Source organism: Artemia sp. Qi Xiang Cuo, unplaced genomic scaffold (assembly GCF_049724085.1).
Source record: "Artemia sp. Qi Xiang Cuo unplaced genomic scaffold, ASM4972408v1 HiC_scaffold_129, whole genome shotgun sequence".
NCBI lineage: Eukaryota > Metazoa > Arthropoda > Branchiopoda > Anostraca > Artemiidae > Artemia > Artemia sp. Qi Xiang Cuo.
The window spans coordinates 263-13,870 of record NW_028297538.1 but is presented as its reverse complement, the minus strand read 5'-3'; the positions used below and the strand labels follow the sequence as shown (position 1 = coordinate 13,870).

Sequence of the window (13,608 nt, the reverse complement as noted above, 5' to 3'; positions counted from 1 at the left end):
CGGGGGCCCTTTGGGAGCTTGGGGGACCTTTGAGGACCGGTGGCTTCCTTCGGGGTTGGGGTGGGGGGATCGGAGCCCTTTGGGATCTCACATTGAAAATTAACGAATCCATTGTTTTCTAAGTTAATAATATATAGTGTAGTATAAACAATGTCATAAAATATAATGAAAGTTGGAACGAAGTGTACAGACATTATATCGGGTTTTTTTCTAACCGAGTACATTATAGCTAGCCAAGTTTTTTAAAAACCGACCAATCAAGTTATCATATGCATTAACCACCAAGCTTTCTCCAATCAACTGACACACAAAAAATGAGTCTCATGATAGAAAACCTGTCTGCCAACCCACGTAGGGTTCATAGTAATAGCTATCTGGCCCTGGTAACCCAATTACTTGAAAATACACACACATATCCATGCCTCAGGCTTGTGAAAGTGCATGTGTATTCAGAATCAGCACCTCTCTTACTACTCCTAACCTACCATTACGACCAATGTGTCAAGTACAAGGTCACCAACAAGTGTTTTGAGCAAGTGGTTAGTGTCAATCTATAAACCAATTTTGTCTACACATATTTCTTACATTAAAAATTCCTCAAAATCGGTTGAAAATCTGAAAAAAGTAGTAATTTCTTCCATTTCTTTGCTTTCAAGCTTCGACATTGTATCAATGTACACAAATATTGATGTAGAATCAGCCGAAACTCTTCTAGAAAGAGAGCATTTAAGAAATTTGGACTTGATTAGTGGAAAAACAGATTTGGAAGTTTCTGTAATTATGTATTTAGTAAGGATGTATAATAAGTTCTCTTATTTTTTTTCAATTCAGAGGGGAGTTTTTTGAACAAATAAATGGTTTACCTATGGGAGCCCCTTTATCTTCTTTATTAGCTAATGTTTTTGTGGAGAATATTTAAACAATTGCGTTAGATTAATATTTTTTAAAACATATTTTTGGGGCCGACATATGGATAACAATGTGTAAGTAGGAAACTATGGGGAGGAAGGATTAAAAGTATTCTTGGAGAATCTTAATTGTTTTGGGGGGATTTAATGCTTACTCTTAAATTAGAATAGGATGGGGAACTTTTTTTTTTTGATGTTCTTATTTTGAAAAATTTAAATAGTTTAGATTTTAAAATTCACCGAAAACCGACAAATAACAATAGATTTTTGTCTCATGGTTCCGGTCACGCTCGCAAAGTAAAAATTAGCTTGATCATTTCTTTAACTGACCGGATCTTTAGTATTTTCCCTCCAAAATTTATTGAGGGGGAATTGTCCTTTGTAAGAAAAATACTAATAAGCAATATGTATCCATAGTGGTTAATTAACCAGATATTTTTAAAAAGAGGAAAAAGGTTCCTAGAGATTTCTAAGGAAGTCTTGGTAACAACTCGGGAGAAGGATGTGATTTGTTCCTTCGCATATGTACCCGGGCTAAGTGAAAAACTTAAAAGAATTTTACAGAGTATTGGTCTAAACTTAGCTTTAAAGAGTAAAAATACTTTGGGTAGTTTTCTAAATTCTGGGAAGGATCTAAATAGACTGGGGTAACAAAGTGGTGTTAATCAGATCCCATGTACTTGCAGAAGCTCATATGTGGGACGTAGTAACCAGAATTTGGAAATGAGATTGTTACAGCATAAAGATTCTATTTCTTTGACTTTGAAGAAGGTTCTGAGTTTGAAGATTCTACTTCAGCCTTTTTAGAACATATTTTCAGTTTTCCAGACAATTTTATGTACTTCGATAATGTCTCTTTGATTGCTAGGGATTGGGGTTTAAAGCAAAATTTCTGTAAAACTCTTGAAATAAAGAAAATCTTATTCAAGAATATTGCTCTGAATCGTGACACATTTCAATTTGGGCTAAATCCTATCTATGATGATTTATTAAAATCTGACAGAGTTAAAGTTTAATTCACCCAATTTAGTTGACCTCTGTCTAAGTATTATATCATTGAACGTTAATGAACCGAATCCAAATAGGTCAAAGAGGCTAGCTTCTGCCTTTACTTTTGAAAGAATTAGAGAATTAAACAATATGTAGTTTTATTTGTTTTTTTGTTGTTTTAATTTGATTTAGTTTTGCTACTGATGACGGTCACTGCATATGTGACCAAAATATCTGGTATTGTTGTGAATTTCTATCACTGTTATCATCATCACTGTCTATTAAAAGGATTTTGTCCCTATTTGAACTTTTATTTATAGACTCAATAGTAACTGAAACTCTAACAAACGGAAGTTTAACTTCTATACATATGTATATCCAATAAATTGGCTTATTATGCTGATTCCAAATATATAAGGCTTTTTAAGTTTAGTGATACCTTTAGAAAGCTATGACCCTGCAAAAAATGTGCCTGCATTTAGCAAAAGGGCGAAAACATCCCTCAAAAGTTTAGGAATCTTAATGAAAATGACACCATCAGGTTCAGTGTATCCAACAATTTTATTGTAGAATTTTCAAGCATCCATCTGCAAAAGCTTGGAATTTTGTATATTTTATCAGAAGAAACGCGTAAATAGAGTTCAAACCAAATCCACCCGTGTCTCTGTTTAGTGTCATATTCTTGAATATAAGTTTCTTAATTTCAAGAGTTTCACGAAAATTTTGCTTGAAACCCCGGTCCCTAGAGATCAAAGAGACATTATCCAACAAAATAAAATTGTCTGGAAAATTAAAAATATGTTCTGAAAGGGCTTAAGTGAAATCTTCAGGTTTATAATTTTGCTTTACAGCCGATGAAATAGAGTCTTTATTCAGTAATAATCTCATTTCCAAATTCTTAGTACGTCCCACGTATGAGCTTCCGAAAGTATATGGGATCTAATAGACCCCACTTTGTTGCCCCAATGAAGTTAGATCCTTCCCAGAATTTAGAAAACTACCCGAAGAGTTACTGCTCTTTAAAGCTACCTTTAGACCATTACTCTGTAAAATTCTTTTAAGTTTTTCGCTTAGCCCGGGTAAATATGGTAAGGAACAAAAATAAAAACATCCTGGCAAAACATTTTTGCCAGGCGAAAGTTATTTCCAGGGGTGATCTTATCAAAATATTAGTCCTAGAAGATCGCGAAAGGGTGAATTTGAACGGAAATTAAAAGTTCTTATGCCCTTTTTAAGTGACCAAAAAGATTGAAGTGAAACTTGCCCCCTTCCCACATCTCTTTCCCCCAGAAATCATTCGATCAATTTTTTCAGATAGCCATTGTATTCGGTATAGTTGAAAAATATAATAGCTATGTCTTTAGGGGTAAAATGACACCTCAAAGTCCATGGAGAGAGACCTATAAGTTATGAAATATGCTTACTGTTTATGTATAGTATCTGTTATTGGGAAGTATACGGAAGTTTTTTGAAGGAGGGCTTTTATTCTTGGGGCTGGTTTCCGTAGAAAGAATTTTCCTTGGGGAGGGACAGTTTCGGGAGATTAATTTTCCAGGTGAAATTTTAAAGACTTGCTACACGGGATTCTTCTTAATTATCTTATTTACTCTTTACCAACTCAATTTTGCACGTGGAGATGTTGCAGGGGAATTATCCGGGGCTATTTTCAGTGTGTTTGGTTTTTCAGGTAAAAATTCCTCGGAAGGGAAATGGTTCAGGCTGAAATCATCCACAACAAATTTTACGGGGAGGGATTTGGAGTGAGGGTGGAACTCTCTGGAGGGAGTTTTATGGAGGGTGTATTTGACAGGGGGGGGTTACGAAGGTTTCAGTGAAAAGGGGGAATATTCATGGAGGATGAGCCAGATTTGCCGGTATTATTTGAAAAACGATTAGAAATTAAATAAAAAACAGGTTTTTTTAACTGGTAGTAAGGAGCTGCATTAAAACTCAAAAGCGAACAGAAATTATTCCCTATATGAATTGGTCACCCCCTCCTCATTACCTTGTTCTTTACACTATAATTTTATATTTTGTCCAGATTTAATAAGAAGGGCTACTTACACAGATTAAATTAGAATAGAAAGCTGTTTTAAAAGTGCTAAAAGTTTTAGCGTGAAGAGCGAGGTGTTGAGCTAGGGGGGGGGGCAACCCATTCACATACAGAATAATTTCTATTAGTTTTGAGTTTTAATTTTGGTCCTTACTGTTAGTTAAAGAACATATTTTTTTTTCTTATTTAATACATCAAAAGGATTGGTTTCTTATGGTAATTAAATAAAAACAACATTTTTTTAACTGAAAGTAAGGAGCGACATTAAAACTTAAAACGAACAGAAATTATTCCGTATATGAAAGGGGCTGTCCCCTCCTCAATGCCTTGCTCTTTACGCTAAAGCTTTTATTGTTTAAAAAAATAGAGCTGTGAGAAAGTCAAACTTTAGCGTAAAGAGTAAGGCGTTGAGGAGGGGACAGCCCCTTTCATATACGGAATAATTTCAGTTCTTTTTAAGTTTTAATGTCGCTTCTTACTTTCGGTTAAAAAAAACTTGTTTTTTTAATTTTATTTTTGAACGTTTTTGAATAAATGTAGGTTTTGATCTTGACTCACAGTACATGAATAATTAAAACAAAATTTTCATATGAATTTACTTTTATTTGGTTAAATGGCTTTCTCGAAACTTGTTTCATTTTATTTACGAACGTTTTTATTAGTAATAAATATACGTAACTTACGTATTAATTTACGTAACGAACTTCTATATTCATATATTTTTAATACGTATTTTAGGGGGTTCGCCCCCTAGTCAATACCTTGCTCTTTAAGCGAAAGTTCGAATTTTGTTCCAATTCTTTAAAACTGACAAAGGCCATTAATTTGAATAAATAGCTCTTATGAAAGTACTAAAAAATCTCTGGCTTAAAGAGAGAGGTATTGACTAGGGGGTGAACCCAATCATATATGTAATATTTTCTGTTAGTTTAAAGTTTTGATGTTGCTGCTGTTGCAGTTGAATAACTTGTTTTTTTATATTTATTTTCTGATCTTTTTTTAAATAATGCTGGGAAGTCCGGCGTCCCCTTAATAGCAATGTCCCTTCCCCAATGAAAAGTTCCTTCATGGAAAGATCCTCCCACTTAACCCCCTACCCCCCCCCCCACTACCAGTAAAAATCTCCCCTGAAAACGTCTGTACTGTATACTTCCAAATAACCAATACTATATGTTAACATTGGGTAAAATTAATAACTTTCAGCCCTCCTCCCGGGAACTTCGGACGATTAAGTCATCCTAAAAGACATACGTATTATATTTTCGAACATGCTGAAAAAAATGGCTATCTCAAAATTTTGATCAGGTGACTTTGGGAAAAAATGAGCGTGGGAGGGGGCCTAGTTGCCCTCCATTTTTTTGGTCACTTAAAAAGGGCACTAGAACTTTTAATTTCCATTCCAATGAGCCCTCCCACGATATTCTAGGACCACTGGGTCGATACGATCACCCCTGGGGAAAAGAAAAACAAAAAAACAAAAAAACAAATAAACACGCATCCGTGATCTTTCTTCTGGCAAAAAATGGAAAATTCCACATTTTTGTAGATAGGAGCTTGAAACCTCTACAGTAGGGTTCTCTGATACGCTGAATATGATATTGTGATTGTCATTTAGGTTCTATAACTTTTAGGGGATCGTTACCCCTTTTTTCGAAAATCAGCCAAATTTTCTCAGGCGCTTAACTTTTGATAGGTAACATTAAACTTGATGAAAGTTATATATTTGAAATCAAAATTAAAATCAGATTCTTTTGATGTATCTATTGGTATTAAAATTCCGTTTTTTAGAGTTTCGGTTACCATTGAGCCGGGTCGCTCCTTACTTACACTTCGTTACCACGAACTGTTTGATTACAAAATATACAGCATTCATTAAATGTAATCTTACCTATCAAAAGTTATAAGCCTAAGAAAAATTGCCTGATTTTTTAAAAAGTGGAGGAAAATTCCCCAGAAGTCAAGGAATTATATAGAAAATTGCACTATCGAACTCAGTGGAATAGATGACTCTATTATAGAGTTTTGAGCTCCCATCTTTGAAACTTTAGAATTTTGTATTTTTTGTACGAAGAAAGATCATGGATGCGTGTTTATTATTTTTTTTTCTTTGTTCTTTCCAGAGAGGATCTTATCGAACGAATAGTCCTAGAAGATTGAGAGGTGCTCATTTTAACGAAACTTAAAAGCGCTAGTGACCTTTTTAAGTAACCAAAAAGTTGTAAGGCAACTAGCCCCCCTCCCACATCCTTTTTGCCTAAAGTTGTCTGGCGCAAAATTTTGAGATAGCTATTTAGTTCAGCTTAGTTGAAAGGACCAATAACCATGTACTTCGGTATGATAAGCCCCCCCCCCAGAGCCCCCAGAGGAAGGGTAGTTTTGAAATTTGCCCATTTTTCATATGTAGTTTGGGTTATTGGAAAGTATACAGATATATTTTTTAGATGGGATTTTCTCAGGATGAATTTTATATGGGAAGAATTTCCCATTTGGAAGGAAGTTTCCCATTGGGAAGGAAGTTTCCCGGGATGAACTTTCCAGGGCATATTTTGCACGAGGATAATTCGCAAGAACTCATATACGAAATTCTGTTTATTTGTCCTACTTTCTCGTTGGCATCCCTATTATAAATGTGGAGGGGCTCTAGGGGAATTGTCTGGGGGAAATTTTTGGCCGAGTTGGAATTTTCTTGTGGATAATATGGGTGTGGATTTCCCAGGCGAGAAATTTTTAACGGGAAAATTATTACCAAGTGAAATTCTCCACGGGGAAATTTTATGCGGGAGAAATTAAATAAGAAGTAAGCCTTTCTTCAAACAAAAGTATGCTAAGGAGTATTTTTCAGGTGGAATCGTAAGCAAAATATTTTCTGGTGGTAATTCGCAGCATGGATAGAGTTTTCCAGGACTAACTTCCATGGAAATTTTTTACCTGGAAGGATCTTTCTATGAAGAAATTTTTCGTGTGGTGGAAATTTTTCAAGGAGGGTGCAGATTTCTTGGAATTCTTTGAACGATGATCAGAAATTAAATTTAAAAAATAAGTTTTTTTTACTGAAAAATAGAAAGCAAAATTAAAGGTTAAAACAAACAGAAAGTGTTCCGTATATAAGGAAGGCTCCCTCTCCTCTACACCCCAGCTTTTACGCTGAAGTTTGACTTTTTGTCCTAATTCTTTAAGAAAGATTCTTGAAACACAAGAGCCGTGTAATCAGAATCACAACCTTCCTTAGAAGAACTTAAAAAACCTTTCTTATAAGTACTTTAGTGTGAAGAGAGTAGATGATGTCTAAAGTTAAAATGTGTCGTATTTTGAACCTAAATCTGTTGTCACTGAGAGAAGTTGAGGAGGTAGGATTTTATTTTTTTTTTAAGTAAAAAAAGAGAGGTATTGGGGAGGGGACAGCCCCTCTCATATACAGAATAATTTCTGTTCGTTTTAATTTTAATGTTGCTCCTTACTTTAAGTAGAAAAAAATCTTAATAAAAAAAAGAATTACTTTAAAAGCCCTAGGGGTATGGCAAAGAAAACTATTTTTTTTTTTTTTAATTAAATTACTTTACGTAAACAAACCTTCTTCACAAATTACAAAAATTTATTTCTATGCTCCACTCCTAGCCAAAGAAATCGTCCTAACCTTTTAACACCTTCAGAAGCTTCATCCGCACTCTCAATACACTTCCTTCCGCAACTCACTCAATTCATCCTATTTACTCGTCATATGACCCCTCCATTATATTATATGTAATGCATTATTATATTATGCCGTTGTATTATATGCAAGGTTTTGTGTGTGTTTTTTAATATTATAAAACTAAAGTAGCTATGATAAAATTGCCTAATACGTTTTGAAGTTTACAAAAAGCTGATGAATGGGCGTTGGCCTTTCACACTTAAAACATATAAAAGGTTACTGGCTGCTTAATTCTATATCAGTTTTATTTTGTATTTACATAACACTACTACAAAAAAGTAACAGGAAATATGAAGGTAGGATTAAATTCTATATTTGCCTAGCCTACTAGCAAAACAAAATGAATAGAAACAAATTCTCGGCATTTCAAAATTGAAGCAAATTGAAGTTTAAAATGGCTGAATCTACGGCAGAAATTAAAATATAATATTCCACAAAATATAGTGAAATAAAACAATTGTGTTAGTTCAATACAGAAAAGTGGCACGCATTTCCAAATATTATTCATTGCCCGTTTTCAGTTAAGATGAATAAAACCTTAAGAACTCACGAGTCAAAAAAAAAACAAAAAAAAACAACACGTAAACTGTTAAATATACAATTTTTAAACGTAAAATCTTTATCCCAATCTATAATTTTCCAAAATGTCATGGTAAACCAAAACTGATTCCAGTGAGTTTTGTCAGCAACCTATAATAGATTAGATAAGAAAAAGTTTTTTTTCAAATGAAAGTAAAGAGCACCATTAAAAGTTATTACCATGTATATGAGGAGGCTGCACTTTCCCAATCCCGTAAAGATTCACGTAAAGATTTGTAAAGATTCTTTACTCTAAAGATTCACAGTACTAAAAAAAAGTTCTTGTCAAAATAAATGGCCCTCGTGTTTAATCCGTCGTTCTTAAAGAATTGTAAAAATCAATTTGAAGAATTTAATGCATAAATCCCTAAACAACTATCCTAATGGCGCAAATGTATCCCGTGAGGTGGCACTGGTTCAAATATCTTTAAAGGAAAAATAAACAAAAGAAAACGATTTCAATTCCATAAATTAATTTGGCAATTAACTAAGATTGTTGATCTTTTTTTTTAATGCTTACCAATATCAAGATCTAAATTGACTGTTTTAATTTTCAATTTTTACATTTTCTACCCTATTTTACAAATCAGTCGTAAATAGAATTCACGGCACCCCCTTCTCTAGTCCTAGTAGAATCCATAAACATATATTTTTTATTTCTAAGACTTTGGAAGGCCTAACTTTCAAATCTAAATTAGTCTTTGCATGAATAAGAAATTCAGTATCAAATTGTAAAAATGGAGAAAGATTAATCAAATGCTTTCCCAAAACATTCAAAGGAAAATAGAAAGGAGATAAAAGATTGTACCAGATTAATTCCTTGTCAGTATGAAAGCTAAAGTTAATACATAAAAATTTGGTGTGTTTTATGACAAAAATCATGTTCCAATGTTGTTACACATGTGAAGTTGTGCATGTAGGATCCTTTGTTCTTGCAGAAAAGGTTATTCTGAACAGTTGTAAGGTTTTAATGGCACTCAAGGTTACATGGACCCACTTCATGAACAATTACAAGAAACATATCTATGAACACAAGACCTTAATCAAGAAGGCTTGAAAAAAAAAGTCAAGAACACAAAACTTCTGTGTCAGTGCTTTCTGAATATTTTTGTTGAGAATACCCATTGTTTTGAACAATTTAATTTTGCTTCTCTGATCTTTGTAAATATTTGTTTAGTAAAGAAAGTTAGAAACAAAAAAAGAATTATAATTGCAGATTTAACCATTAATAGGTTCGCGAGGGTGGGCGAGGAGCTATTATTCAATTCACTAGAGATATGCAAAAGATATATAAAGCAAATGTTTTAATTTAGAAAAGTTAAGTCCATTTGGTCAAAACTCCACCATTTGGTACAAATTTGGCTTTGCTCCCCTGATCCCAACGAACATTGGTGGGGTTCAGAAAATTAGGGGTGTCAAAAAAAAGGAAAAATAAATCATCTATTGTTTCAGCCAATGTAGACACGAAGGGGGTAAACGGAGTTTGAGTGTGATTTCTATTATGAAGATTATAATTACTTTGATGAGAGATAAAAGACGGGTGGGCACTTAGGGGATAAGGGTGGTCATCATTCACTCGAAAGAATATATAGTGCTTCAAGATCAAGTAAATTAAAAATTCCTGAAAGATTAGTTTTCTAAATAAAGTTTTCAGCTCTGTTGAAATCCTTAAAAAAGGATTTTAAAAGAGAAGAAAGGTTTTTCTTACTTTTGTTTGCTTAACTGGTCCTTTTCCTAGGATTTTTTTTCCGTTTAAAAACTTAAGATAGACTACGACACTCAGCACCAGTCTGTTTGGGGGATTACAAGTTAATGCCCTGAGTTCTGCTGATTAAACCTCTCCCTCCTTAATTTTCATCCCCTCTCTACAGGACAGGTGTTTGAAAAATAGCCTTCTTTGAAAATGTGTATCCAGTTGAAACCATATCCCTTAGTAAGTTATCACATCTGTCTGTGCAGAAAACTATATCAATTGTATTAAACATGAGGTACAGAACAATTAAATTAACTTGCATAAAAATATATGTCATAAAAACGCTAAATATAAGAAGCGTAATTGAAAAAAATAAATAAATAATAATTTCAAGGATTCTTGCCAGCGATCTGCATAGCCTATTTTTTTTTTTCAGGCATTTATTGTAGCTGCCCTAGTTGCCGTCACTTGTGCTGCTCCCCAGTACCCTAAGCCATCCTATTCTGGCTACAAACCTGATTACAAGCCATCATATAAAAACGACGTAAGTTTTATATTTATCAAGTAATGCCTTGTTTCTTCAGGGAAAAATAAATTTATCTGCAACGCACCTTTTTTTCTTTTTTTTAGCAGCTTTTAACTTTAGCCACATATAAATATAACAGAAACAATAAATTGAGAGCATTTCCCCCCTTAACCTATCAATATTCATACCAGAAAAACACGATTTTTGAATATTTTTCGTTTGGTTGTTTGAAAAGTATCACATTCTAAGGGCAGTGCCGCATTTCCGTTAGTGTTATAACATTCCAAAGACACTTTGGGATAAAGTGTTGTCCCAAAGGCAATCACACCTACAAAGGAAAGACACCTTCCTAAGTACCCTGTGCTTCCAGCTTAATTTTGCAGACTTTTCATCCTTGCTTCTTTTTTTTAACTTGGCACTTGCTACCCCACAAATGGCATAACTGCATATGGAGGTCATTTTCATTAAAATTGATTTCCTGTTCGTCCTTATTCTTCGGTAAATATGGTGGTGTGGTGTAATTTTCTATTTAACGAATTAGATTAAAAAAATCAAGAGTATATACACATGACAATTTCTGTTTTTCCTAAAATAAGGTAATACTTCCAAATTACTTGCTGAAAAGTATATGCTGTTATTTGATTGACTTACAGAACATATGTCATATTACTTAGATAGTCTGCGATAGTCTTGTGAAATATAAAATATCCAACCACTGCACACTGTGACACTTTGTTTTCGTTCACTCAAATTAATTATACAAAACTTTCCGAAATAGAAGTTTTTTTAAAGAAAAGTAAAGGTCATATTAAACTTAAGATCAAAAGACAGAGAAACCTATAATATCTCAAACTCAAAACGCCCAGAAATTACAATTAAAGAATATATGAAACCCAAAATGGACAAAAATAAAATAAACAATCATAGCAAAAAAAATACAACAGGTACTAATATTAATGAATAAATAAACCTTAAAACGAGTAAAGCTTAAATTGAATAAACAAACCAAGTTTAAAACGAACAAAAATATTTTCTTACTGAAGTATAAATGAAAATCAAAACGAACATAAATTAAATAAACATAGTAAACAAACATCATAGTAAACAAACATACAATAGGTACTAAAATAAATGAGTAAATAAATGTTAAAACAAGTGAAACTTAAATTGAATATGCAAACCAAGCGTGAAACGAACAAAAATCCTTACAAACAAGAGTTCGGGTTTTGACTCCTTCTCTCACTATAAAAGTGTTTTAAACCTACTGAGTCATTCTAATCTTCATACTATTCTGAACAGGATTGATGGATTCTTCAGAAACGTTTCGAAACATAGGATTACTTTACTTTGATTGTTTATTTTTTTTTTCCAATTATCTGTTATGTAATGAACTTCTTATTATAGTATCAAGTTAGTCATAGTTAGTTAGTCAAGTTAGGCATAGTATTTTTTAAGTCTGATTAGTGTTTTGCAATTAGCATCAAACTTAAACAACTTTATAATTCATTATTCACAGTAGACAAGCAGGCCTATTTCAAATTCATTATTTTGTTTTCAGTTATATGTTCATGATGAAGTTTATTCAATTTCTTATGCACATTATTACTGTAGTTTCAAATTTTTTGCGCTTAGCTCAGTTTTTTCTAAGTCCCATTATTTATTGTAGCATCCACCAATGCCTTACGACTTTGCCTGGGCGGTTAAAGACGACTACACCTACAACGACTACAACCACCAGGAAACCTCTGATGGCAACGGTTACGTGAAAGGCAGCTACCAGACTCTTCTTCCAGACGGTCGTGTGCAGACCGTAACTTACACTGCTGATGATTACACCGGATATGTTGCTGATGTTCAGTACTCTGGTGAAGCTAACTATAACTACAAGCCGTCTTACTCAGCCCCAGCATACAAAGCCCCAGCATACAAAGCCCCAGCATACCCTGCACAGGCATACAAGGCACCAGCATACCCCAGTCCAGCTTATAAGTCATATTCTCCAAGATATTAGTAACTCAGCTGTTAATATTCAGTTTATTTTTGTATATGAACTTTAAATAGAAATATTTGTATATACATTTACCTTTTTAAGGCCACAATGTAAATGGGTCGTTTAAAACGCTGTGGAACCATTACCTATATTTATGTACCTAGAAACAAGGCTGCATCTGGGATATTTGTTCGAGGGTTTGGAGGCTACAAAAAAACTTTGAAAAAAATACATAAAAAATATACATTTTTGTTATGTTTCTACGAATCAGACAAAAATTTCGAGAGTTTTAAACCCCATATTCTCCCCCTTCTCTTTAATCGGCCTTGCCAGGAAATACAATAGATTTTTACTTGAAACTTCCACGGAATGCTTATGGTAGTAACTACATCAAATTGCACTATCTGACTCAAATTGCCCAAATGGCGTGTATGCGTGTGATGTCGACATCAATCAAAAGATTTCATGTGCATGAAGGTTGCCAGAATGACATCTTTGTTAAACTACGCCATGTAAGAGCGCACTTAAAAGTCAAATAAAAGAGCTTAAAGAGTCAGAAATTAAAGAGAGCTGATTGATATCTCTCACAGATATTTATTCTCCTATTCCATTTTCACTCATATGTAATTTTTGAACTTTCTCCGAGGTGGCTTCTTTCGATTGTATTATCCAAAATAAAAGCGAAAACAAGCACATGATAATAAATTTTAATTCACTTTCTTGAAAAGAATTTGTAAAGAAAAGTAAAGAGCCATGCTAAATCTTAAGACGAGCAGAAATATGTTTCTATAGCACCTTACACTTAAAACAGCCAGAAATTACAATCAAACAACAATTGAAACCCCTAATCGCATTAAATTAAAATGAATAATAGCACCGAACTTAAAAATGACAGATACTGATATAAATGAATTACTAAATCTTAAACGAGTAGTAATTCAAATTAATACTCAGTTCAAACTTAAAACGATAAGTTACTACAAGAAGGATTTTGGCAACTGATCCCCCCTCCCATCCCACCCCCTATAACCATCAACATTCTAAATAATATTGTGTCATGTGTGCTTTAATAACACCAAACATATTTAATTTTTTTTTCTAATTATAAATTTGAAAAAAATCCACCTTTAGACTAACATGTAGTTTAGCTACTACCCCCACCTAACCACATACCTAAC

The 13,608-nt window shown here is 33.4% G+C and overlaps 1 protein-coding gene across 1 annotated transcript; it reads left to right on the top strand.

Annotated features, from left to right (window-relative positions):
• The first annotated feature begins 7,850 nt into the window (after window positions 1–7,850).
• Window positions 7,851–12,518, top strand: LOC148938879 (uncharacterized). Its single transcript, XM_089107475.1, has 3 exons — window positions 7,851–7,938; window positions 10,351–10,458; window positions 12,107–12,518. The coding sequence occupies exons 1-3, from the start codon at window positions 7,933–7,935 to the stop codon at window positions 12,449–12,451; spliced, it is 459 nt and encodes a 152-aa protein (XP_088963601.1). The 5' UTR covers window positions 7,851–7,932; the 3' UTR covers window positions 12,452–12,518.
• The last annotated feature ends 1,090 nt before the right edge of the window (window positions 12,519–13,608 follow it).

Coding starts and splice junctions, on each gene's coding strand:
- LOC148938879 (XM_089107475.1), top strand. Junction 10,459..12,106: donor AGCCATCATATAAAAACGAC/GTAAGTTTTATA, acceptor TATTTATTGTAG/CATCCACCAATGCCTTACGA.